The sequence below is a fragment of the Dromiciops gliroides genome, chromosome 2 (genome assembly GCF_019393635.1).
Source record: "Dromiciops gliroides isolate mDroGli1 chromosome 2, mDroGli1.pri, whole genome shotgun sequence".
Lineage (NCBI taxonomy): Eukaryota > Metazoa > Chordata > Mammalia > Microbiotheria > Microbiotheriidae > Dromiciops > Dromiciops gliroides.
In genome coordinates, this window is record NC_057862.1 from 522,645,756 (window position 1) to 522,673,516 (window position 27,761).

Below are 27,761 nucleotides of genomic sequence, written 5' to 3' on the forward strand. Positions count from 1 at the left end.
TTTTATGTCTTTAAATACTATTCTATTCAGTTGTGTTGCTAGTGCCAGTGCCAACTATATAATTACTAGCTAAAAATGGTGTTTGGGGAATCTCAACACATCCTATAAGTTGGACTGACCGGCCAGAAACCCAGAGAGAGCTCACATTATCAGAACACAGACTGCCAAAATTTAATTCTATTTTAAAATTCCAAACAATATTCTTCCTCCTATTTCTTGGGCAATCAAAAACGTAGATATTTCTTGGTCAAATTTTCCAGTGATCAAAATATTTGAATCATAAAAAGAAATGCTTTATTTGGGACAACTTGAATCCAACAACAGATTATTAAAAAAAAGTCCAGGGGGTGAGGATGGGGAAAGGTGTCCATGAAGCAAATGACTTCCACAGGAATAGAAATAACTGAAATGAGTTTGAAAAATTCCCAAAATGAGATTTTTCTAAAAGAAAGAAGTAAATCCTTCTTCCTTTGAGGCAGGGTGAGCATTCCGAGACACTTCATAAATAAGATTATCTTGCTCTTCAGGAAGAGAGAAGAGACATCCTGTTTCTGATACACAATTAAATACACTATCCTCTGTTGTGACCAAGTGGTGGAGAAATCACTCTTCAAAAGTACAATCTAGACATCAAGCAATAAAATCCAAAGGTCTGTTGAAGCCACCTTTTCTATTCATATATTGCCTGTGATGGGAGGAAAAAAGTTAATGTTGTTAAGAACATTCTTACAAGACTAAAGTCAGAGGTTGTGTTCAATATATTCTTCAAGTCTGTGATGAGGCACTATTTAAAATAGCTTAATTCTTATCAAGAAGGAAAAAAAAATTACCCAAGTTAAAGTCTGTCAGATTTCTTTAAAATACAAAATACAAATCATGAAGAAAACTCATGAGGGGGACAGCAGCAAAGGAAAAAGAAGGAAGGAGTCTTCAAGGACATCTCAAAAAGTAAAAAATCATATTAATTTTAAGTAAAATTCATGAAAGTTTAAAGAGGTACAGAAGAACTTAACAATGGACTAGGCTGAAGATTAAAGAATGCCCAAGCCAAATTTAAAATTATAAACTCTAAATCAACTTGAATGCTTCTTTCTTCCTTCATGTACTTTGTAATAAGAGAAGGGAGAAGCAAGATTTGTATTATTACAATGTGCTTCCACTGAGTATTAGGACACAAGGACCAAAAAGTATAATGATGACAAAAAATATGTAAGTCTATTGGCTATTTGAAAGTTTCACTTGAAATCCACCCAATATATAACCCAAAATATAACCCAATTCATAGATAATTTTCCAGGACATGTTCGCTTTCAAAGATAAAACTAAATAAAGGTGACAAAATTTAAAGAGATGTATTTGGGTTATAGGTGAGGAATAGGGGAAGAGGGGAGACATATCTCAGTATGCCAGCAAATATTCAGCTGTAAATCGTGATACAATTCTAATATGTCAGAATACAAGAAAGATTACCCCACAAATAAACTGGGAACAATTAGGGAATATAATAGTGGACTAGGCCTTAGATTTCTCCAAACTTGATTATCCTGGAATAAAATTGCTTCTTCCCAATATATAACTCAGAATATTATTAGATTAATCACAACAAAACTGGAAACTTACAGTACAGAGTAGGAAGATATACATACCTGTACTTCCTCTTCTGAGACACATTTATGGCATATGCATTTACAGAACCATCAACTTTTTTCCCCTGGGGAAAAAAAGAAAAAAAGAAAAAAAGAACATGAAGAGCACATTAAGTTCCTTCATTAATAAGTTTCTTATTGAACTATAAGCCTTACTGGATACTGCAGACACTTCCTAGCTGTGGAAAGATTTCATTGAGGCTAAGGGAGTTATTGAGGGACAAAGAATAGACAGTGTTTATTTATTGTTCCTGGTGGCAATCAGTAGGGGAAGCCAGATAGCTCTGTGGATAGTGTGCCAGGCCTGCAGTCAGCAAAACCAGAGTTAAAATCTGACCTCAGACATGTACTAGCAGCATGACCACGGGCAAGTCACTTAACCCAGTTTGCCTCAGTTTCCCATCTGTAAAAATAGCTGGAAAAGGAAATGGCAACCCACTTCAGTATCTTTGCCAAGAAAACCCCAAATGGGGTCACAAAGAATCAGACATGACTGAAACAACTGAACAACAACAAAAAATAATCAGTATTTAGGTTTTTTTCTATTTCTATGTTTATGCTTACATGAGAAATATGTTTATGATATTCCTATTACTATCCCAAAAGTAAGAAACATTTCTCTTTGGAGGCCAAACTTAAAGTTAACTCTCCTGCTACTTGGTATCACTTCCAGCTATGGGTAGAGTAAGTCCTAGTTGGGTAATTCTTAGGTTTAATATAGTTATTTGCATAATTATCTGAACAATAACAAAATTATCAGGTGAATTTAGAAAGGATTTTAACAAGATTCCTCTTACTAACACATATCATATACATCATCCTCAAATTACAGTTGAGTTATTTTAATGGTGAACCAAGTTTTCAGGTTATTGAATTTTATATATAAGATACAAAAAAGCAAACTGTCACCGCACTGAATCGAGATATTACAATGTACTTACCCTTAATATATGCAAAATGTAAATATTTAATATTCTTCTCCATAGTCTACTCTTTTGTCCATTTATGCCTTAAATATCTGTTTGCATCAGTGATATCTGCTTTAGATTATGAACTCCTAGAACACAGGGATTGTGTCTATTTAGAACAGAACTTTGTATAGTATGTACTGTAATACCATGAATAATACTCATCTGATGTATGCTGGCATCAAAGCACAAAGAGCATCATTTATTTTCATACAAAGAAGAAAAGTACATATGCTTTTAGGATGATCATATCAGAGAATGAGAGTTTATAGAGGAAAAGATAGCTGTCAAAGTATTTGAAACACTGCCATGTGAAAGAGTAATGTTTTAAGTTTGTCTGGCTCCAGAGAGCTTTCAGAATTAGGACAAAGTGTAGAAATTATAGAGGCAGATTTCAGCTTAACAGAAGTAAAAACTTCTACGTATCAGAGCTGTCCAGTAGTGGACTGAGGTTCCCCATAACTAGAAATCTTCAAATAAAAACTGTTTGATTACATGTCAAGATTGTTAAGATAAAAATTGGATTATATAATTTCTAAGGTCCCTTCCTATTCTAATCAAGAGCCAATACAAAAACTTTCAGAGACATTAAAAAGTACACCTTTGTCACATATCTTTCTGAAAGCATTATTTAATCTCTGAGTGACTTGAAAGGGAAAAAAAAATGCGCTTTAAGGTCTTCCATTAATTAATTAATAATTCATTATGTGCCAAGGTATTCTATTAGGCCTTGGTTTTACAAAGACCAAAAAACAAAAAAAGGAAACATCCCTACTTTCTAGAAGCTTATTTTCAATCTTATATACACTCCATCGCCCATTTCTTTGCCTTTGCAATCTGTCCCCCTCTGCCCAGAATGCACTCCCTCTTTACTTTTCCCAGACTCTCCCTTTGCCATCAACCCTCAGGAACATCTCTTCTTTTGAAGTTCATAGAATCAAAAATCCCCACCCTATAAGGATTATGATGGTGATTGTTTGCCAACCCCCCAGAACATTCTCCATCCTTTCTCAAGGAATTTACTCACTGTTTTCCTTTCCTCCCCAACTCCTACCTTTATACTAGGGGCCTTCGTATTGATCTTCTTTCAAATTTCCTCATCTGTCAATTCATCAATGTACTTAAATCCCATGATCTACTCCCACACTCCACCTCACTCAATGGATTTAACCATTACCCACAAATGTTCTACTTCCTTAATAAACAAACAAACCTCTTGTTATTTCTGACCATGAGCTCCCACCATTCCATCTTTCCTTGTGCTTCATTCTTCTTAAACCTCTTCTTTCCCTCTTTACAACCTTCAATCCTTCCACTCCTTAATATTTTCTTGGGCCAATATTCCTGTTCTATCTTTAACTTTTCACTCTCCCCAATCTCTACACTATAGTCAACCAATTCAATACCACACTATCTAAACCTCAGCAATTATTCTCACCTTCTGCCTCCTTTACTCTTACTTATACTGCTGAATAGAACTAGAAGAAAGCACACAGTGTTGACCAGGAACACTATAGATTCACGTTATACAATTTCAACTGGGTCCTCACTGAAGCAAGACAATGCTTTTATTTCTCCCTACTTGACTGCCTCTAATCTCATTCTCCACAGAATGCATTCATTTAAGAAATGATTATGACGTGACTGATCCCTTCTCTCCTGAAGCATCCCACAGATTCTCCTGCCCACCTCTCAGCTGAAAACTTTCATTTTACTGAGAAAGTGGAGTCCAATTGATAGGATTTCCCTCGTTCCCTGTCTCATCTCAAAACACCTTGTCATCTCCCATCATTCTCTTTTCTTTTCCCCCAGTTTCTCACAATGATGTGGCACATCTTTTTACGGAGACCAACACCTTTTTATATTTGAGCCTATCCTTTCTGTACTTCTCCAGAAGACTGTAAGTAACTTCAATCATATCTCCCCTTTCTCTAATATTCAAAGTTTCCCTTATCTTCTTGTTCCTTCTCTGATCCTTAAAAAAACCCCAAGTTTTCCCTATCCTTCATTAGACTCTACTATCCCCTCAAAAGCTATCATCCTAGATCTTTTCCCCTTTTCTAAGTTAAAAATTCTAGAAAAAAGCTAAACTCATTTCTTTTATTCTCAATCCCTCCCCAAACCTTGGCAATCTGGCTTCTGATCTCTTTATTCAACCAAAACTACTTTATTCCATGTTAAAATATGGTCTCTTAATTGCTAAAATGGAAAGTTTTTATACTATTTGACCTTCTACTGAATTTGACATGGTTGCCCACCCTCTTCTAGATACTCTCTTCCTTTCCCAATTTTTTGATGCTACACTTTCCTGGTTCTCTTTTTACCCATATGATGTTCCTTCTCTTTATCTTTTGGTGTGTCATCATCCATATTACTCCCTAACTAGATATTCCCCAAAGCACTGGCCTGGGTCCTCTTCTCTCTCTCTCTCTCTCTCTCTCTCTCTCTTTCTCTCTCTCTTCTCTCTCTTGGTAACTTCATCAATTCCCATGGGTTTAATTATCATTTACATGCAGATAACTTCCAAGTGCATATATTCAACCTGTCTCTTCCCTTGAGCTTCAGGTTCACATCATGAAATGCCTTCAAACTGGATGTCCTGGAGAAACATCTCAAACTCAACATGTCCAAAACCAGAGCTCATTATAACTACCTACCCCTCTCCTGGGGTTGATTATTATCATAAGCTCTATTAGCCTTTATTTCCCCAAATTTGGATAGGAAATTATCCATTGGTATATATGCCTAAATAGTGTTAGATTCTTCTGGAACAGGAGAGGAAAACAAGGGGGAAAAAAAAATCACCACACTGACATATCCTAAACACACGTTTCAGTTAGCTTAATATACTATGGACAAGAAACTATGAGACATCAGTTCTGGGAACAAAAATAGAGTTTTAATCTGTAAAACACAGTTAGAAAGACTTTATATAGGTGCCTATATATATATATATATATATGCCTATATATGGCACATGTAGGAAGAGTATTATTCTTTGTACTATAATTGAAGTTATATAGAGTACTATATGGAAGTCATCAGCAACTGAATTAAATCAACACTTAATCCAACCACTGTGACCCTTTATAAAAGAAAAGGAATAAGAAACATCATTGTCTCATATCTGACACCAAATTTAGGACTAACCCAATACTTTTAAGAACAGAACTCATTGCATCTTTGTATATTTCTTTGTACACAAACAATGCTCTGCACCAGCTATGGTTCATAATGATAAACTCTAATAATAGCTAACATTTATATAACTTCGTTATTACTGATTCTCAGGACTGTATCAGCTATAAGTATGCTGGCAGTTGATAATCCAGTTAATCTTCAATTTTTATTTAACTATGATAGTAACCTCTGCTAAAATGGCAGATTTGCACTCTCTCTCACACACACCTGTTCTATTTTATATTATATTATATAGTACAACTATAATAAATAATAATAATAGATACTAGCCTGTGCTTGTATCTTATCTCTCAAAAGTCAGTAAGTTCCATGAGTGAAGGGACTAGGTCTTAGCAAAAGCACAGGGAAATGAATTTCATTTGTTGAAATGAAATTTATTTGGCTGTGTACAAGTTGTAGCCCCAAGTAAACTGTAAAACTTCCAGTATGTAAGAACTCTACTGTTTTTCCATCTTTGTATCCCTAACAGTGCCTTGTAGATTATATGCACCTAAAGTTTGCTGAACCTGACTAATCTAACTTCTCAGAGGGATGTTGTAAGAATGAATAATAATGTTGAGAAAGTGGTGGTGGTAAGACTAATGTTACTGTGACGAATACAGTATTTCATAGTAACATAAATGTAAATTATCTTACAATCCTTATATCCAGCACTATGTTCACTTAAAAATGAGCATATCTAAATAACAGGACGAAAAGGCCTCTTTACTATCGATCTTGGGATTCAGTAGAGCCCAAATTAAACACAATGTGCACAATATATTCAAGCTTCAGGTTATGAAGTAAAAAAAGAAAGCTATTTTATAAGCAAGAATATATTCTGGGGAAATAGACTTGATTAATGATTTCTTGATTATAAATATAATTTGATTTTTGAATACTGTACAAAGTACTCTACAACAAAACAATACCATCATCCCATACCAAAGAATGAAATTTTATCTTCCTCAACCCATTTTAAAGAGTCTATTTGGTAGAAACCATCAGTCTAAAGGGAAAAAAAGAGTCTAAATATTCCTCAAATGCAAAACCATATAGATTTCAAATTCCTTTTTCTTTTAAAAGTATATGCAAAAAAGATAATTTAGAGATGCTTTGTAGAGTTTTTTATCCTCAAAGTATGAGAAATACAAAATTTTCCATTCATTTAAACATTTATTAAGTACCTGTGTGTTGGCACTGAGACTATAAAAAGAAGTGACACAAATTCCTTCCTGTCAAGGAATTTACCATATAATAGGATAGGATATGTACATAAGTAATGAGAATAAAAAGGAAAACGGAGTAAGTGCAAAAATGAGGTCTATACAAAGCACTCAAGAAAACTGGGAGAGATCACTATAAAGTGTGATGGTTATAGAATGAGGGAAGCCTTCACTGGAGGACATGGCACCTAGTCAATGAAGAAGAGGACTTCAACAAGTAAAAAAAGAGTTTGAAAGGAATATTATTTCTAGCATGAGGGACAGTTGAACAAAGGTAGGGAGACAGGAGAAGTGGATAGTGTGTCTGAAATAAAGTATAGAAGCAAAATGGTATGAATAAGGCTGTTAAGACAAGTTAGAGCTTAATATGGATGGTTTTCAATGTCAGGTTAAGGAGGAACATCCAGGTTGAGATTTTAGCAGAATGCTGGACTATATAGCATAGAACCTTTAAGGGAAAATTAGGGGTTGCAGTATAAATTAGGGAGTAACTACAGGAAGCCATAAAAGTAGGTAAGATAATAATAGCAGTAGCCTCTGCTTTCCTTTCCCACCCTGGAGAAACTTCTGTCCTGAGACTTCTTTGTCCCAACTGGCAAAGTACCAGCCCAGATCACAATTTCATGAGGGTGTACATCAATGCTCATTTCACTCTCAGCTTGACTGGATTTCTCTACCTCTTCACTAGCTACTTCTCACACCCAAACCCCCTTTTCAGGTTCCCTTTATGTGTTGTCTTCCTCAATTAGAAGGTAAAGTTCTTGAGGGTAAAGACTGTCTTGTTTATTTACATTTGTATCCTGGCCCTTAATTGATGCACAGCAAGCACTTCTTAAATGTCTTTCATAGCTTAACAATGTGCTTAAAAATTTCACAAAATGGGGGCAGCTAAGTGATGCAGTGGATAAAGCACCAGCCCTGGAGTCAGGAGGACCTCAGACACTTGACACTTACTAGCTGTGTGACCCTGGGCAAGTCACTTAACCCCCATTGCCCCACAAAAACAAAAACAAAAATTTCACAAAATGCTTCACATGTATTATCTCATCTGATCCTTTCAATCTTATGAAGTATTATTAGCTACGTTTAACAGATTAAAAAAAAAATGGAGTCTTAGAGAAGTAACATGACTTGTCCATTGTCAGTGAAAGAGGTGGGATTTGAAGCCATCTTCCTGACTCTAAGTCCAGCATTCTACTATATTTATGTTGGTATTAAAAAGACGAAAAATTAGTTACAGAGAGGCCTAACGGAGATACCTCTGGGGAGAGATTCATGTTTAAAAAAAAAAAAGCAGTAAAAGAATGAAGAGCCAGACAAAGAAAGAGTAGTTAGAAAGTGAGGTAATGAATCACGAGTCATACAAGTCCAGGAAGAAAGAAAAGAGTATCAAGAAGAAAAGGGGAACTGAACTCAAATACTCCAGATATGTGAAGAGGAAAGGAGAGAAAGAAAGCCAATCAATTTGGCAATACATACCTTGAAGAGTTATTTCAGTAGGCTGATGGGGATGGAACCACTGAAGAGGCAATGAGTCTAAGTTACTGAAGGTTGGCAGTGAAAAGGAAGCCAACAGAAGGATAGGCTGAGGGGTCAGCATTGGCAAAAAACTATTTTGTTTTGCATCCTTTGTCCCAAAAGGCAAAGGATGCAAGGGAGAAAATTTGGGAAGTGAAGTGGCTAAAAATATAGTGTCTAAGAATGGGATTTGGATTTCTGGACCACAGCTTAAAATACAGGAATGATAGACTCCTAGACAGGCATAAAGTATATCTCACAAAGACTGGTAAGAATATATCTTTTACCTAGTGTTGTACAAATCTTAATTAAAAGGGTTTTCATATAAAAAGGACCTAGGAGAGAGAGAAAAATGCTTAGATCTATCTATCAAGCTGGATATAAGAAAAAGTAACTGGATATAATAAAGAAAAGCAAAGCAGTAAAAGGGAACTTTGTCCTCTTCTGCACTCTCATTCTGTGCATTAAAAAAAAATTTTTCTTGATGCTCACTGTTGGTTCTTCTAACTTTTGAAGGATGAAAATTATCATTAAGACAAATCAAGGGGCAGCTAGGTGGCGCAGTGGATAGAGCACCGGCCCTGGATTCAGGAGTACCTGAGTTCAAATATGGCCTCAGACACTTAACACTTACTAGTTGAGTGACCCTGGGCAAGTCGCTTAACCCCAATTGCCTCACTAAACAAAACAAAACAAAACAAAACAAAAAAGACAAATCAAGAAGTATTTGTGTACATTTTGTTTTTTTTTTAATAAGCATGTCAAATTATGCATCTACCTATACATATCTACATATTAAAAAGTAAATTGTATGTAACAGAAACTTGAAGTTTCTTGTAGAAATATCTTTCTTGTTCTTTTTTATATACTAAAATGTTTGTATTTGTTGATTAAATTCATGATAAAGGAGAAAATTTAGTTTAAGGGAAAAAATTCTATTCTGCATATGTTTCTCACTTTCGAAAGGAACTTGCTGGCTATGGTAGAAATGTTAGAAACTTTGAGGGGAAGGGAATGAGAATTTATTAAATGCTGACTACATGCCAAGCATTGTGCCAAGTGACTATTTGATCTTCACAACAAGCATGAGGTAGATATTATTATTATCTTTCCTATACAGTTAAGGAAACTGAGTCAGACAGTGCTTAAGTGAGCCCAGGGTCATGTAGTTAGTAAGAATCTGAGGCCAAATTTGAACCTGGGTCTTCCTAATTTCTGGACTAGTGCTCTATCCACTGTGCCACCTAGCTGTTGACCACTACCTTCTGGACTAACAGAAGAAAATAATGTTGAGTTTGATATGCACACTAAATTTTAGGAAAGAAGTTCTCAAAGAGTTTAGAGGAAGAATAGGCTGGATGACCAGTTGTCAGGTATGCTATAGCAGGGATTCCTTTTCAGGTATAGGTTGGACTTGATGACTACAGCCCATCCAACTCTAAAATTCTATGATGCAGATTGGTGAGCAAAGTCAAAGGAACTAGAATTGATGGAATCAAGGCTACCAGTAGAGGGGCTAGCTTTGGTAAGGAGAATAACTAATTCTTCCTATAAGACTGGAAGCATGATTTTTTTTCTCAAACAAATAGGCGATAGATATCTGAAGCAAACAGAGCAGAAGGAAGAGCAGAAAGGGTCACAGACAAGCAGGACAGCTTTGAAAGTTTCATACTGAAGTTCTTGCATATTTAAAAAGATAACCAATCTAAAAGTACTGCTCTCAACATTTTGGCAAATATGAGACTCTTCTGTTTTTGTCTGCCTAACAGTGATATGTCTAGATCAAAAAAATATGGACATTTTGTCATTGTTTGGTATAATTCATAATCACTTTCCAGAATGGTTGGACAATTTACCTTTCTACCAATAGCAGACTGCTGTTAAGCCCATTTAATTCTATTGTTGTGGTGGCATAACAGATAGAGTGCTAGGCCTGGAGTCAGGAAGATTCATCTTTATCTTCCAGAGTTCAAAAATGGCCTCAGATACTTACTAGCTGTGTGACCTGGGCAAGTCACTTAACCCAGTTTGTCTCAATTTCCTCATCTATAAAATAAGCTGAAGAAGGAAGTGGCAAACCACTCCAGTATCCTAGCTAAGAAAACCCCAAATGGGGTCATGAAGATTTAGACACAACTGAAAAAAACTGAACAACAAAAGCTGTTAGTCACCAAGAAAAATAAGGCATGATCATTTAAATTCTGATTATTGGCTAGTGTGCCATATTCTTATGCGACAACTCAAAACATGTTTTGGATGTTTCTCAAAAATAAAAATAAAAAATAGAATTTTTTACTGCAAGATAAACCCTAAAGATTTTGCAAACTTTTTGAAAAGTAGAGGTCTTCAGAAGTGTAAAAGATTGTATATAATACTATATAGCATAATGGAAAGAGCATCGCTCTGGGAAGACCTGGGTTTAAATCCTGCCTTTTATACTCACTAGCTGTGTGAATCTGGCAGTCACTGAATTTGCACCTTAGTTTTCTTATTTGTAGGTCAGAGGCAGCAATACTTGTAGTGACTACTCCACAAGGCTTTCATCAGCACCTATATAAATGTTAGGTATTATTCCATTTATATATATATTTTATATATGTTTGAGTGTGTGTATAGACACACACACACACACACACACACACACACACACACACAATATAAAGAATGGAGGGAAAAGTACTTAGTGAAACAATTCTTTTTCATTCTTTCTCCTTTCCTAAATTTAGTTACAAAAAGAATAGATGAGCTTCTCAAACTTTATATGGCATTTTAAAAAACATGCAAAAATGGTTCTCTGGTTGAATTCAAATCGGATGCTAAGAAGTTTTCCTTACTTTTGTGGTGTCAAAGGAAGCAAATCCCATTAATTTCATCATTTCAATTTCTTCTTCTGTTTTGCCTTCCAAGTCTTCTTCTATAAAAATAAACAAATAATTTTTAAACTTCTTTCTTTAGGGCAGATAAAAAGAATATAAAGCATCATCAGATTGCTAGTTATTCCACCACTTCATTAAAAAGCCCAGCACCAAAATTGAAACAACAACAAACATCTCTCCATTTAAGAAAGGCATACAAATAAAAGAGGATCCCCACAAATCTTGGCATATTTGACATAAAGAGAAATTAAAACTCATTTTCTGTAGCTTGAAGGCAAAGCTAGAATCAATGGCAGGAAGTTACTGAGAAGTAGATTTGGGGCTCCAAATAAAGAAAAGAAAACCCAATAATAAGAACTGTCCAACAACTATTTGGACTCCCTTGTTATGTACTGAGCTCTCCATCTCCAAAAGCATTTAAGCAGAGGATGTCTGGAATACTACATAGGGGATTCCTGAATGGGATTAAAGGCTAGATGGATAATCTCTGAGGTTCTAACTCTAACATCCTATAAGTCTGTGACTATAAATCAGGAAACATTTATGAATCATGTTCCTTTTCTTGGATCAGAGGGCTGGAAAGGCCTTGCCCCATACTATTATGCAGGACTTTAAAATAACCCAACCCAAAAGGAATCTGTCTTCTTTTAATGACACTTCCCTGAAAGGAAATTCCTTTACTTCTCTCTTTCTAAAATTCTAATATTTTTAGGTCATGAAGTGATGGTACCTAAAGTTCACAAAATCAAACACGAAACCCTTCTAAAACATCTAAAACATCCCTGAGAAGCCTCCAATAAGGGTCATCTGAAATTGTAATGTACCTTTACAAGAACTGATATGTAATTAGAGCAACTTTTAAAAAGCAACAAATTAAGATAGAAATTTTCAAAGACTGTTCTCAAAAAACACTTTTACTATCTAACTGGATTTATCTAAATAAGACTGTGTATGTTAGGTTTCTGTAATATTACCAGTAATTTGACGTTCTTTGCTTTTTGTTTCTTTAGTTTCTTTCTTCTCATCATCTCTCCTTTCTTTTAGCCGGGAAGGGGAAGGAGAGGAAGATCGATGCCTTCTTGGGGATCTAGTGTCAGAGAAATATAAACTTTAGAAACAAAAATATATTGCAGTAATAAAATCAACATGAGATAAGGACTACATACCCAAATAAGAAAGCTGTAGGAAAACAAAAATGATCATCCCACTACCTAATCAAAGGATGTGGGCTTTGCATGGTCCTGTGAATATTTACACAAATTAAATAGTTTATTCTTCTTATAGCTATTAGTTTCACTTCACTCTCAACATATATTAAAGGATAGATGCTAGGATGATAAAAAGTTTAGGTAAGAAGAGAGTCTATAGGTTCATCAGTATTTCCATCTGGAACAAATGCCTAGAGTTGAATGGGAAGAGAGCGGACCAAACTGCCTTCAGGAAACTGCAAAGCTCTTTTACAGATCCTGAGTTTCACATGAAAGCAAAGGCCCATCTTTTTAATACTAATTGCTGATGTTTCTTTACAGCAACAAGATATGGAATACAACTGTTTCCAAAGAATTTTAAAAAGTATCATGAAGAGGGCAAAAAAGAAGTAAGTATGTGCAGATTTCAACATATAACAAAACAGCAACTCCAAAAAAGAATAAAAGGTGTCATGATAGAATTGTATGAAAGGAAGAGAAAATGGGCCAATCACATGAGACAAGAAATGTTATACCACTACCCCCTGTAGAACAGGTGGACCCTAAACTGATGCAGTGAAGTGAATAGAACAATTTCTATGATAACAATATCATAAAGACAAATAACTCTGAAAAACCTAGAACTCTGATCAACAAAATGACCAACCATAATTCCAGAAGACTCACGATGAAACATGTTCCCACATACTGATAGAGAGGTGATGGACTCAGAGTACAAAGTAAGATATATTTTTTAAGACATGGTCAATGAAGGAATTTGTTTTGCTTGACTAATCACATTTGTAACATGGGATTTGTTTTTCTTGTATTCTCAATGGGACCTAGAAGGATGAGGGGATGTCAGAGAGAAATAAGAGGGATCTTCACAAAAATAAAATGAAATTTAAATTTTAAAATGTTTTTCTAAAAATGGGTGTTTTCATGGGAGGACAAGAATCCCACAAAATGGACAGGCATGATTGGTTTTTTATCTATCAGTAGAGGGAATTCCTGAATTGATAAGATCACAGATCCATTTAAGTATTAAAAAGAGAGTCACTATCTAATGGAACTCATGGTCTAGTAAGAGAATATAACAACAACAACAACAAAATGCAGCTAACTAGAATATAAAATGTTACAGCTAGGTTCTGATCAGTGCATATAATGAAGTGGTCACATTATTCGAATTCACATTGCATATTTCTATTGGGCTAGAACCAATGAACATTTTATATAGTTATAATTTCACTAAGTGTGAATTCAAATATATACAAGCACTTCACAGGATTCATTACTCACACTAATTGGGACGTAGCTATACAGAAATGCATAAAGAAAGCCCAAAGTGCTATAAAAGATCTGAGGAGGAAAAACGTGGTTAGTAAATAAGAGTATGACACCAGTATGAATAGGATTGGTAAAAAGAAAAAAAAAACCTGTTTATTCATCGTAGTAATTAATATCACTAAAAGTAGAGTGCATCTTATTCTTTTAGGAGCTCACATTCTGGAATGGATACCTCAGTAAGATGAGAATAAATCTTACTGCCATGGCTAGATTTCAAGAAATTCCAAAACTCATCATGAAAGACAAGACTACAGACAGCAGTCAATTTAGTTTCACTGCTTCAATGCCCTTTTGGCTCCTTACCTGGACCTCCTCCTATGTGGAGAGCGAGAACGACTCCTCCTCCTATCTCTCTCTCGGGATCGGGACCGTTCTCGACGCCTTCTCTCTCTTTCTCTGGATGTAGAACGAGATCGCCTACGTTCTAACAGAACGGAATTAAAAAAATAAGAAATAAAAAGGACTCGAGACTATCTAATCCTAACTCCTCATTTCATTAAGAAAATGATGTCCTGGGGGCGGCTAGGTGGCGCAGTGGATAAAGCACCAGCCCTGGATTCAGGAGGACCTGAGTTCAAATCCGGCCTCAGACACTAGCTGTGTGACCCTGGGCAAGTCACTTAACCCCCATTGCCCGGCAAAAAAAAAAAAAAAAGAAAGAAAGAAAATGATGTCCTGAAAGTGATTTCTGCAGTCATAACTATTTAGTAGCAAAACAGTCCACACAGCCTGGGTCCTCTGATTACCAATTCCAGATTCTTTGTATTAGATAATGCTATCTCCTTCAGGTAACAACCAAGACTATATCTTTTGGACGTGACATTCCTGAATAACTGCCAACCAAAAGACACTATCTCTTACCAGTCATCCTGTCAGTACTGGATTGTCTCTCACTTTTCCCTACACACTGTGACAAGAAGAGAAGTAAGCATATTCCCCGCTTTTTATTGCCACTTACAGAACACCCTCCCTTTGCTATCATCACTCAGCAACCTCTAATATATCTCTTTGATTCCATCCGAATTCTGGTTAGTGTTATCTATTAGTAGCTCATATAATCAGTCTCTAACCTCTACCTTCAAAGTTGAAGTATTCATAACAATTGTTGCCTTCCTAACAACTGGATCTCCCAAGTCATCCCACTCATTACCATGTTGTGCATCTTTATACCACCTTAGCCACAAAGAGAAGTGGCCATGCCCTTGATTTCACTCTCACCAGTAACTGTGACCTTCTTGACCCAGCAACAATTAATTTTCACAGGCCAAACCTTCCTGTCCTTCCCTCTCTCCCCATTTCTCATTTGTATTCCTCCTAAACCTATTTATTCTCTTCCTGATCTCATCACTCTATCTATTCCAGTTTTTTAAATCTCATTCCTGCTCTGAAACCATCTTCCTACCTTCAAAAGCTTGACTTTCATTTGTTCAACTTTGGTCTTCTTTCTTCAAATCCCTTGCCACACCCTGTCCCATCACCACTCATTCTTTTTCAAATATGAACCTATTTTGTCCCTACCATCTACCTTCTCCACTCCTACTCATGTTGAGGAACGTTGCTATTCAGGTTCACTACAAATGTCTATTATGTAACCTTGGCTGGGTCTTTGCAACTAGGACACAACTCTTTTACTCATCTTGGATTGACTTTTTATCACCCTCCTTTGCATCTATTCCCAAACCTTTTCTTTTCAGTCACATACACTACTCTCTCTTCCCCAGAAGAATACCTCATGCCTTCAGTTGTGCCCTTCACCCCATCCCATCTTCCTTTGTCCCTCAAAACACCATCTCCCTTCAGGAATTTTCCATTTCATTCACATTCTTTCTCAACCTAATCAAATTTCACTTTATGTAGTGGCTTTCCCTGCCACTTATACACATACCCAGATCTCCTATGTTCTTAAAAAAAAAATCACCCTGCTGAACCAATAAAATACACAAAATGACCACAACAATGTAAACAGAAACAACAACAAAAGAACTGAAACTAAACTGGGCAAAACTATAACAACAAAAAATATAAGAAGGCACCTCCCTCTGCTTCTTTGCAGAGGTGGAGGACTATGGGTGCAGAACACAGCATATAATGTCAGACTTTTCCAATGTATTAGTTTTGCCATATTCCCTCCCCCACCCACCTCCTGCTTTTATTTTTTGTTATAAGGGAAAGCTCTCTGGCAAGGTGATGGAGGACCTAAAGGGAAGGGTACATTGGGAAATGTGATGCTCTAAGAACAAAAGATATACATAAAAATGTATTTAGGAAAAAAAAATCTTCACTTCATTCTGCCATCCCTTCAAGCTATCATCCTGTATCACTCACTCTTCCTTTTCACAGCAAAACTCATTTTTAAAAAAAGACATCTAAATTCACTGCTTTCATTTCTTCACCTCTACTCTGATTCTTTTTTCACTGTACTGCTTGGCTGAAACTGCTTTCTCTAAAGTTATCAATGCTCTTAACTACTAAATCCAACACCTTTTCTCAGTCCTAATCCTTCTTGCTGGTACCATGTAATAAGCCCCTTGAGAACAGGAACAGTTTATAAATGCTTATGAATTAACTGACCTCTCTGAAGGTGTTTGACATTGTTGAACACTTTCTGCCCTTGGATACCCTTTTCTGCCTGGGTATTCTTTTTTTTTTTTTTTGGTCAATTAACAAGCACTTCTTTTTCTCAATCTCCCCTCTGCCCAAATAAGGAAAAAACCAAAACACTTATAACAAATGTGCATAGTTAAGCAAAATGTATTCATTCCCATTTGGCTATGTCCAAAAATGTATCTCATTCTGTACAATCTGGAATTGTGTAGCTTTCTTTATCACTGGTTGTCTGGAATCATGGTTGATCACTGTTTTGAAGATCAGAGTTCTTAGGCCTTTCAAAATTAGTCATTTTGACAATATTGTTGTTATAGTATCAATAGTTCTTGTTTTGCTCACTTCACCCTACATCAGTTCACATAAGTCTTCTCAGGTTTCTCTGAAACGGTCTTCATCTTTTCTAATAGAACAATAATTCTCTGTTATATTAATATACACTAACTTGTTCTAATATACCAATTGTTGGACATCCTTAGTTTCAAGTCTTTTGCCATCACAAAAAGAAATATATATATATACATATATATATATACATATATATATATTTATACACACACACACACAGGATGCATAGAACATACACATATCATATATATTAGATATAGCCTATATCATACATGTATAATATACAGTACTTATATAGAACATATTATATATAGAACCTTTTCCTCTTTCCTTGATCTCTTGGGAATCCAGGCCTAGTTATCAGTATAACTGGGTTAAAGGGTACAAACTGCGCAGCTTTCTTTACAATGGTTTCTTGGTTTCCCTCTTGTCTAGTCAATCCTCAGTTTCTTCTAGGATCACCATCCATGTCCAGCCCCCACGCATGAGCATAGCCCAGGACTCTGTTCTGATGCACCTTCCCCTGCTTTCTATATTCTCTATTTTAGTAACTTAATAAGGTTCCATGGGTTCAATTATTATCTCTATGCAGATGGCTTTCAATTTACATAGCCTATCTTCATCTTTCTCTTGACCATCTCCAATTGCCTCTGCTGGCCATCTCTACCGAGATGCCTCATCCAACACAGAACTCATTATGGTCCCCCCCAAAACCCACCCCTCCTCAACTTCCTATGTCCAGGGTACCATCACCCTTCTAACCAAGATCACAACCAAGAGTCCTTCTTGTGGGGCAGTGCAGCACAATGGCTAGAGTGCTAGACTTGGAGTCAGGAAGCCCTGGGCTTGAACCCTGCCTTAGATACTTACTAGCTATGTAACTCTTGGGTGTCAATCTCTCTGAGCCTCAGTTTCTTCATCTGTAAAATGAGGGAACTAGACTCAATGACCTCTAAAGTCACAGCTCTAGCTCTATGATTTTTCCTATCCTTCACCACCCATATCCAATCAGTTGTCAAATCTTATTAATGCTATCTCTACAACATCTTTTGCATCCACTCCCTTCTAAGTCATATGTCATAACTCTAATTCAGATGCTCAACACCTCTTCCTTGCCTGGACTATTACAATAATTTCCTAATTGGTCTCCCTACTTTCAGTCTTTCTATTCTCCAATTTACCCAGATGCTAAATTGGCATCCCTTAAGTACTGGTTTGACCACGTCATCCTGCTAACTCAAGAAACTTCTTTGATTCCCCACTGCCCCTACAATATAATACAAACTGCTCTGTTTGGCATTTAAATTCCTTCACAATCTGCCTCCAACCTAACTTTGAAGACTGATTTCATGATACTCCCTCTCATATATTCCGTGTTCCAGCCCAATTAGCCTACTTGTTCCCATCCATACATGACATTCTACTTCCTTCCTCAGTGCTTTTGCATAGGCTGCCCTCATGTATAATAATCCCTTCCTTCCTCATTTCCACCTCTTGGAATTCCAAGCTCCCTTCAGAGATCTGTTCAAGTTCCATTTCCAATACAAGACCTTTTCTGATCTAGTTCTTAGTGGTTTCCATCTCCCCTTCCCCCAATTACTTTGCATTTGCTTATCTGTGTACATAATAATTCCTGCCCTCAGTAGAATATAAGTACCTTGATAGCAGGTCTTTGTATCCTCAGTCTTAGTACAGTGCCTCATAATAGGCATGTACTAAATGCTTGTAGAATTATGTTGAATTCTTCCTTTTTATTTAATTCCTGGAACAATCAATTCCAAAAGCAGAGGATAGGGAGCTTTGGCCACTTCTCCAAATGAGGACTTGATTATCTTCAAAATATAACAAAGTATCAAGGGCCAGCACTGAATGCTTTTTCCTTCCCCCTCAAAATTCCATCTCCCATGGAGCCTTCCATGATCTTTCTCCTTTTAACATCTATAGCCTAACTTCTTAAATCATGGATCACATAACTGAATGTAGGGGTCACAAAAAAATCTGGCAACAGTAAAAAGTTATGTATAACTATTTTATATACCTATATACCCGAGTCATGTAATAATTTCTTAGGCAAAAAGAGGTCACAAGTGGAAAAAGTTTAAGAAGCCCTGATTCTATAGCACTTAATCTATCACTCATTTGGAATTAAGCACAGTATCATTATTAATTAGCTTTTTATTTATGGGGTTTGTAATCTCTCTTACTAAACTCCAAGAACCTGGAAGGGCCAAAGATAAAGCCTTATTCACCATAAGAAAAAATGATTAAGCACTTATTGTGTACATAACACTGTGCTAGGCATCAGAGGTGAAACAAAGTTTAGGCTAAACATAATTGCTTATATAGAGTTTATAATCTAGTAGGGAGAAGACAGAAAAAAAATATTATAATACACCATATTTTGAGATAAATGCATTGACATTTATATCTCTATCTGAGGTCCAAAGAAATTAGAAAGGCTTTTTTGGAATAAAAAGCATTTTAATCAGGTTTAAAAAGAAGTCTGCCCTGTGAAATAATGGCTATGATCCTGGACTTGGGTCAGGAAGACCAAAACCAATTCGAATCCTGCCTCAGATAATTTCTAGCTGTCTGGCCTTAGGCAATTCACTTAACTTCTTTTCATCTCAGTTTCTTTATGAAAATGAAAATAACACCTGCTTTGCTGTGGGAATCAAATGAGATAATATATGTAAAGCACTTTTAAACTTAAAGTATTATGTAAATGTTTGCTATTATAAGTACAAGGTGGGCCAGAAGTCACAAATATTTAATAACTCCTTTATTTTTCATATACAGTATATATAGGAAATAAATTTACACTACATATGAAAAATCAAATCTCACAAATAGCAAAAAATAAAGATGAAATAATTTTCATAGTTATTAAAACATCAGACCCCTTCATGACTTTTGGCCTACCCTGTATTAAGAGCAAATAGGATATGTATGATAAAGAGGTAGAAAAATGAAGAATGTATTGGGGGCAGGGAATGAAGTCAAGTTTGTCTGGGGCACAGATTGGGTATAGGTTAGTAGTATGAAATATAACTGAAAATGTCATGTCAGACCATCAAGGGTCTTCAATGCCAGAATAAGGCATTTGAATTTCACTTGGAAGGCAATAAGGGAGGAGCCACTGAAAAGTTCTGAGCACAAGGGTATGTCCAAACTGGTGTATTATCAAGATTATTCTGGGATCATTTGGATGTTCCTCTGTTCCTTTTTTTCCAGATGAATTTTTATCCTGTAGTTCAGGTCCTCATCACTTCTCACCTGGACCAATGTGTATAACTTTTACTTCTCTCTGCCTCTAGTCACTGTCTTCTCCACACCATTTATCACATGGCTGCCAATCTGATATTCCAAAAACACAGATGGAATGATGTCACTCAGCTACTCAAAAATCTTCAATGGCTCCCCAGGATAAAATAACAGCTTTCACCTTGGCACTTGAAATCATCTAAATCTGATTCCCAACTACCTTTCCACAATCTCTATTGTAGTCAAACTGGTCCATTAGCTGTTCTCCATACAAAACATTTCATCTCCTACTTCTTTGCCTTTACTTAAATGGTCCCTCATATCTGGAATGCACTTCTCATATATGCCGCAAAGAATCTCTAGTCTCCTTCAAAATACAGCTCAGGTGTCATCTCCTACAAGAGGCCTTTCCTGATCCTCCCTGTTATTGTATGCTTTCCCTCTTGAAAGTAGGTCCTTGGGGCAGCTAGATGTCACAGTGGATAAAGCACTGGCCTTGGATTCTGGAGGACCTGAGTTCAAATTTAACCTCAGACACTTGACACTTATTAGCTGTGTGACCCTGGGCAAGTCACTTAACCCTCATTGCCCCGCTCTCCCCCAACCCCCAAAAGAAAGAAAGTATGCCCTCAGTAGAACAAAAGTTCTCTGAGGGTCAGCACTTATCTATTTTTGCCTTTGTATAGTCAATCAAGCACAGTATACTGCACACAGTAGGTGCTTAATAAATTTTTACTGAATTCAGTTGTGGAAGTGGACCGATCACTAAATATACGGTCCTCCTTTTGTATCTCTTACAGTATGGGGCCTTCTAATGGGGAAGAAGAAAGAGTACTGGCCTTACTGGGTCCCAGTTTCTAGTCTGTACAGTAAGAGATATTGACAATGGGCAAGACAGTTCCCCTATGGCCTGTTTTGTTCTTCTGTAAAGAGAGAAAAAAACAAACAAACTCCAAGACTTGCACTACCTATATTAGGACCACGACTCAGACCTGGAAGCACTCTTCAAGGTACACTCAAATAACTGTAAAGAAAACAAAACTAAGTCCACTAAGATCAAACAGTGTGAAACTCAAATTTTAATTCAGACACTGGAAATTGAATAACAGACTTTGTGAACGTTAAAATACTCTTTAAGTATGAACTGTTGTTATCATCATCAAATGCTGATTCGGGAAAAAAAGGGTTTGTAGTTGATTATGTTAGAATAGGAAAAGTTCTGGTGTGGGAGTCAAGAGATCTATGTTTGAAACTCACTTTGGCAGCTGAGTGGAGAATGGAATAAAGTGAGAGATTTGAGGCAGGGAGACCAATTAGGAAACTGTTACAACAAGTTAGAAGAGAAGTGAAGGAGAGAGTAGTATCAGTGAAACCTAGAGAGTATCCAGAAGATGGTCAAATACAGAAGAAAAGTTAAGAAAAATTATAACAGAAAATACTATCGGCTTTGGTAATTAAGAGCTCAATTAAGAGAACAATTTCAGTTAAATGATGAGGTCAGAGGTCATACTTGGACGGGTTTAAGAAGTGAGAGAAGGAGCTCCCATGGAATAGTCTCAGTAAAAAGGCAAAGTCCTCAGCTGAGAGATAGATGGGAGAGAGTGTATAAGAGGCCTGAGGGAAAAGAGGGTGTAACTATATCTATGTGTTTATGTGTGTGTAAATGTATGGTGTGTGTGTGTGTGTGTGTGTGTGTGTGTGTGTGTGTGAGAGAGAGAGAGAGAGAGAGAGAGAGAGAGAGAGAGAGAGAGAGAGAGAGAGAGAGAGAGAGAGAGAATACGAATATGAGTGACGGGAAAGAACAAAAGGAGTGACTGGAAGCCGTTCAACCCCGGCTGTGGTGGCACAGCATCGCCGTTCCTTGAACAGGCACCTCCATCTCTCAGCTCTGGGCATATTCTCCGGTGGACCCCACGTCTGGCACACTCTCCCCCCTCACCTCCACCCCTGGCTTCCCTGGCTTCCCTCAAGTCCCACCTAACGGCTCGTCTTCTTCGGAAAGTCTTTCCCAAACGCCCTTAATGCGAGCGCCTTCTCCCGCTGACCATCACTAGTGTGTCTCTGTTTGCCCGTTGTCTCCCCCGCGGACTGTGCGCTCCCGGAGGCCGGGCCATCTTCTGCCTCTTCTTGGATTCCCAGCGCCAGGCACCGGAGGCCGAGCATAACCGAAGTCCCCTCACCAACACAGATGCCGGCGCTGGGGACGTCCCCCAGCTCCTGCTCTTAAGTAAGTAAACAAACACCCGCCACCTGCTGCCAGGCCCTGGGGCGCAGGCCCACCCGCTCTACGGGAACTGGGCCCGGCGTCCCCCGCGAGACGGCTCAAGAACGACGCTCGGAGGGAAGGAAGGAGTAAGAGAGGGACAGACGCACAGCGAAGGGACGGACGCTCGGCCCGCCCCCTAACTCACTCACCCCGCCGAGGGGAACGGCTCCTGCTCCGACCCATCGCCCACCCCGGCCGCCGCCGGACGACGAAGAGAGAACGAGAAAACTCGAACCAGAAGCGGGGAATTCGAGCACTTCCGCTGGGGCTGTGTCCTGTGCCCGGAAGTCCCTCTAGGCAACATTTAACCTCCGAAGTAGAGTTCCGCTTCCGGCTCAGCCAACTCTTTCAAAAGAGCCTCAGGGCCTCTGAAGGGTGGGGTTTCGAAGAAAAGACTTGACAGGCTTTCCCAACCCCCTGTGCTCAGAAACTGCTGGCAGGTGCCCATGACTCTATTTGGGATTTTCTTGGCAGAAATACTGTAGTGGTTTGCCATACTGGATTAAGTGACTTGCCCAGGGTCACACAGCTAATAAGTGTATGAGGCTGAATTTGAACTCAGGTCTTCTTGACTCCCGGCCTGGCTTTTAATACCAAACAGAATTTTATATTTGAACCTGGGGGTGATAGCCACTAGAGTTTATTGGGGGGAAGGAGAGGATAGTGAGGAATTAAAGATAAAAAGATTGTGAGAAGGTGCGCCCTGACCCCGACCCCGCCCCCTTCCTTCCCTTCCCCCCAGGTCCTGGTGGAGGCAGCGCCATAGTGAAGCAGAGGGCTCTGGAGAGTCTCATGGAGATAGGCTTCCCTCGAGGGCGAGTGGAGAAGGCTCTGGATCTCACAGGGAACCAGGACATCGAGTCTGCGAAGGAACGTGAAGACCCGGATGTGGATGAGCCCCCAGCTTCCCCCCCCCCCCGCCCCGGACGGTCTTTGGGGCACGAACCCCTGTCCTGTGGGGGAGGCAGCCCTGAAGGGCCTGGGTCAGCGAGGCTGGAAGAGAAGCCACCTCTGAGTGAAGAGGAGAAGCGAGAACAGACCAAGAGGATACTGGAGCTGGTGGCCCAGAAGCAGAAGGAGCGAGGAGAAAGGGAGCAAAGGGGGCAGTGGAGGGAGAAAGGCGACACGGAGATGGCAGGGCCAGGAGCTCTCGGCCGCAGGGCAACGGCTATAGGAGGACAGGATGCACGGGGCAGCTGAGGAGGGGAGAAGGGAGAAGGCTGAGGAGACGGCAGCCAGACAGTGAGTCCGGGAGAAGATTGAGAGGGATAAAGTAGAGAGAGCCAAGAAGTTTGGTGGCACCAGATCACAGATGACCTCTCCAGCAACGGAGCCAGCCCCTGTTCCTTCTCCCAGCCAGGAGCCTCCCACCAAGCGAGAGTACGGTCAGTATCGAATTCGGCTGCCTGATGGGACATCCCTGACACAGACATTGAAGCCCAGAGAGTCCCTGGCTGCAGTGAGACTATATGTGGAGCTACATCGAGGGGAGGAAGTAGGGAGTGGGCAGGACCCATACAGCGGCTCAGTGGCTTTCACCAGTGGGCCTTTTCTGAAGCTGATGTGGAGAGACCACCGCAGGAGCTGGGACTTCCGCTGTCCTCATTGTAGCCAAAAAGTATGCCAGCTGAAAGGGTCTCAGCCTTCTCAACTTTCCCCTCAAAACTACTCTCCCACCCCCAACAGAGCCCTGACACCCACTCCCTAATAAACACATCCTGAGTCATGTAAAAAAAAAAAGAAGATTGTGAGCCTAGGAGTATGGTAATCTCCACAGTAACAGGAAGGTTAAAAAGAGGGGAGAGTTTGGAGGTAATGATAATGAATTCAGTTTTGGACATGTTGATTTTTAGGATATCCAGTTCAAGATCCTAATTAGACATCTGGAGATATGATTAGATGGATGTCTGGAGAGAGTGGTTAGGGCTAAATAAATAGATCTGAGAATCCGCAGAATAGAGCTGGTCATTGAAGCGATGCGAGCTAATGAGATTAATAAATGAAATAGTGTAGAAGGAGAAGAGAGTCAAGGACAGAGACTTGGTTAGTCTCTTTGTTAGTGGGCAGTACCTGGATGAAGACAGAAGAAACAGAAGAGAGCAGTGTCATGGAAAACCTAGAGAGAAGAGAATATTAAGGGTAACCAATATTGTCAAGAGGTCAAGAAGAATGAAGACTGAGAATGGTCATTAGATTTGGTAGTTAAGAGGTCACTGGTCACTGGGGAGGGAATATTTGAAGTTGAATGATGAGCTCAAAAGCCAGACTGCAGAGAGTTAAGGAGAGGAAAGGAAGTGGAAGCACCAACTCCAGATGTCTTTTTCAAGGAATTTATTGGGTGACAACTAACAGGGATGGACAGATTAGGTAAAGGTTTTTTGAGGTAGCAGAAGGGGGGAACATGGGCATATTTGTAGGCAGGAGAGATGCTGCCAGTATATATAGGGAGAGAATGATAATTAACTAGAGTGGAGATGATAGAGAAGGCTATGTGCTGAAGAAGATGGTTTAATGGGATCACTTTTTACATGTAGAGTAGAAGGGCTACCACTTCACATGAGACAGGAGTGAAAGAGGAGAGAATAGAAGGCACTCGAGCTATATGAGATGAGGAAGAAGGAAGAAGAGGGAGCTCAGTGAATGACCTGATTTTTTTTAAAATTTCTGCGTTAGTCATGTTGTGAAAAAAGAATCAGAACAAAAGGGAAAACAACCTCCAAAATGAACAAACAAAAACAAAAGTAGATACAGTATAGTTCAATCTGCATTCAGAATCCACAGCTCAATTTTCTGGGTGTGGAGATCATTTTCCATCATGAGTTCTTTGGAATTGCCTTGGATCCTTATATTGCTGAGAAGAGCTAAGTCTATCACAGTTGATCATTGTACAATGTTGCTGTTACTGTGTACAATGTTCTTCTCGTTCTGCTCACTTCACTCAGCATCAGTCCACTTAAGTCTTTCCAGGTTTTTCTGAAATCTGCCTGCTCATCATTTCTTATAGCATAATAGCATTCTGTTACATTCATATACCACAACTTGTTCATCCATTCCCTAATTGATGGGTATTCCCTCAATTTCCAATTCTTTGCCACCACAAAGAGAGCTGCTATAAATATTTTTGTACATGTAGGTCCTTTTCCCTTTTTTATGATCTCTTTGGGATACATATGTAGTAGTGGTATTACTGGATCAACAGGTATGCACAGTCCCAAAGCCCTTTGGGCATAGTGAATGGCCTGATTTTTTTTTTCAATGAATTAAGACAAGAATTTAAAAGTTGAAAGAGTAGGAGGAGGGGGAGACATAGGAAATTTAGGAAGGATGAAAAAGTTTGTAAGAGCCACTGTAATGAGTAGGATAGTGATTTAATTAGGGAGGAAAAAAGAATTGCCTTGATGTAGTGAAGGCCCAGTTGAGACTATGTAACATAAATTTGCGGTGGTATGTTAGGTTTGCAAGTATGGTTTTGTGATTTTCTCCAACCTCATTCAGCAGCACATGAGGACGACTAAAAGTAGCAGATGGTGGGAAGAATTGTAGGCCAAGGCTTGGCAGAGCAAGAAATTCAGGGAATTAGATTTTAGTTCAACATAAGGAAAAGCTTCCTAACAATTACAATGCCCCCAAAGTAGAAGAAACTGTCTTTGTATGTTAGAGTCCCCAGCACTAGAGGTCTTTAATGAAAGTCTTCATAGTCCCTTATTGGATATGTGACAGAAGGGATTCATTTCCAGGTAGGGTCAGTTAGTCAGTCAATAGTCATTTATTGATATATTAATTGATTTTTATGTGCCAGGTACTGTGATAAGCCCTGAAGCTACAAAGAAAGGCAGAAATGCAGTCCCTGTTCTGAAGGAATTCACATTTTAGTTGGGGAGACAACATGTGAATAACTAGGTATATGGAAAATACAGAGTAGATAAAGATAATCTGAAATGGAGAGGAGGGTGGAAATCAGGAAAGGCCTCTTTGGTAATGGCTTCTTCCTTCATATTACCTTCATCCACTCTGTGTGTATATGTAGAACTTCTCTGAGAGTGCCTTCTCAGTCTCCTTTGCAGGATCATTATCATTCTTGTCCCCCTCTAGGACTTAGGTCTGTGCTTCTTTCTCTCGTCTATGTACATGCTCTCTCCTGATCATAGCCTGAGTTTCTATAGATTCAACTCTTATTTCTCTTAAGCTACATTCCGGATCTACATATCTGGCCCTTATTTCTCTCCTGAACTCCAAGTAGACAGGATTTTCAGCTTCTTGTTGGACATCTCCACCCAGATATTCCATAGGAATCTCAAAATATGTCCAGAATATAACTCATTAGCTTTCTCCCTAAACCCCTTCTCTTTACTTCTCAATTTCTATACCACCATTCTTCCCAGTTTTGAAACCTAGGATTCCCCCTCAACTCCACTCTCACTCAACCTGCCCTCCTCCTCCATATCGGATCACCCACCAAGTCTTATCTTTTCTGTCTCCACGCTTCTTTCTTTCTTAAAAAAATCTTTATTTTGTTATTATTCTTTTTTTATGGGTCAGTAAGGGTTAAGTGACTTGCCCAGGGTCACACAGCTCAGGTCCTCCTGAATCCAGGGCCAGTGCTTTATCCACTGTGCCACCCAGCTGCCCCCTCCACACTTCTTTCATCCATCCCCTTCTCTCCACTCACATGGCTACCAGCCTAGACCAAGCCCTCCACTTCTTGAATGGACTGCTTCAGTAGCCACCTCATTGGTTCCTTTGGCTCAAACCCCTCTCCTCTCCAATCCATCCTCTACCCAGTGGCTAAATTGATATTCCTAAAGCACATGTTTGAACATGTCACTTCCCTGCTCAAGAAGCTTGGTTGGTTCTTTATTACTTCTAGGATAAAATACAACTCCCCTGTTTGGGATTAAAATCCTTTCACCATTTGGCTCCAGCCTACTTTTCCAGGCTTATTATACATGACCTCCCCACCCCAAGCTCCCCAACACTTCATATCTCCTTGCTATACATGCCAATGATCATCTGTTTCCATGCGCTTGCACAGGCTGTGTGTGTCTATCCCATGTTTTGAAATGTACTTCCTTCCCCATCCGCTGCTAGAACTAACTCTCTTCAAGGCTTTGTTCATCCACCATCCTCTTCCAGAGGCCTTTCCTGATCACCCCCATTGTGAGCTTCCCCTCTTGATAGCTTTGTATTTCTTTTGCATTTTTCTCATTTGTTTCCATGTTGTTTTCTCCCAGGAGAATGTAAGCTCCTTGAACCCAGGGACTATTTTATTTCTGCTGCTGTGTCCAGCACCTGGCATGGAATCATCACTTAATAAACATTTGTTGAATT

General features: G+C 38.7%; 1 protein-coding gene and 1 pseudogene across 1 annotated transcript; one reads left to right on the forward strand and one right to left on the reverse strand.

Moving 5' to 3' along the window:
- Nucleotides 1-146: 146 nt before the first annotated feature.
- Nucleotides 147-22,725, reverse strand: SNRNP27 (small nuclear ribonucleoprotein U4/U6.U5 subunit 27). The gene is made up of 6 exons (XM_043988896.1): nucleotides 22,583-22,725; nucleotides 14,255-14,375; nucleotides 12,389-12,501; nucleotides 11,373-11,452; nucleotides 1,647-1,711; nucleotides 147-685 (listed from the first exon to the last, which is right to left on the reverse strand). The coding sequence occupies exons 1-6, from the start codon at nucleotides 22,614-22,616 to the stop codon at nucleotides 631-633; spliced, it is 468 nt and encodes a 155-aa protein (XP_043844831.1). The 5' UTR covers nucleotides 22,617-22,725; the 3' UTR covers nucleotides 147-630.
- A 452-nt stretch (nucleotides 22,726-23,177) lies between these two features.
- LOC122739239 lies at nucleotides 23,178-24,064 on the forward strand (annotated as a pseudogene).
- Nucleotides 24,065-27,761: the final 3,697 nt, after the last annotated feature.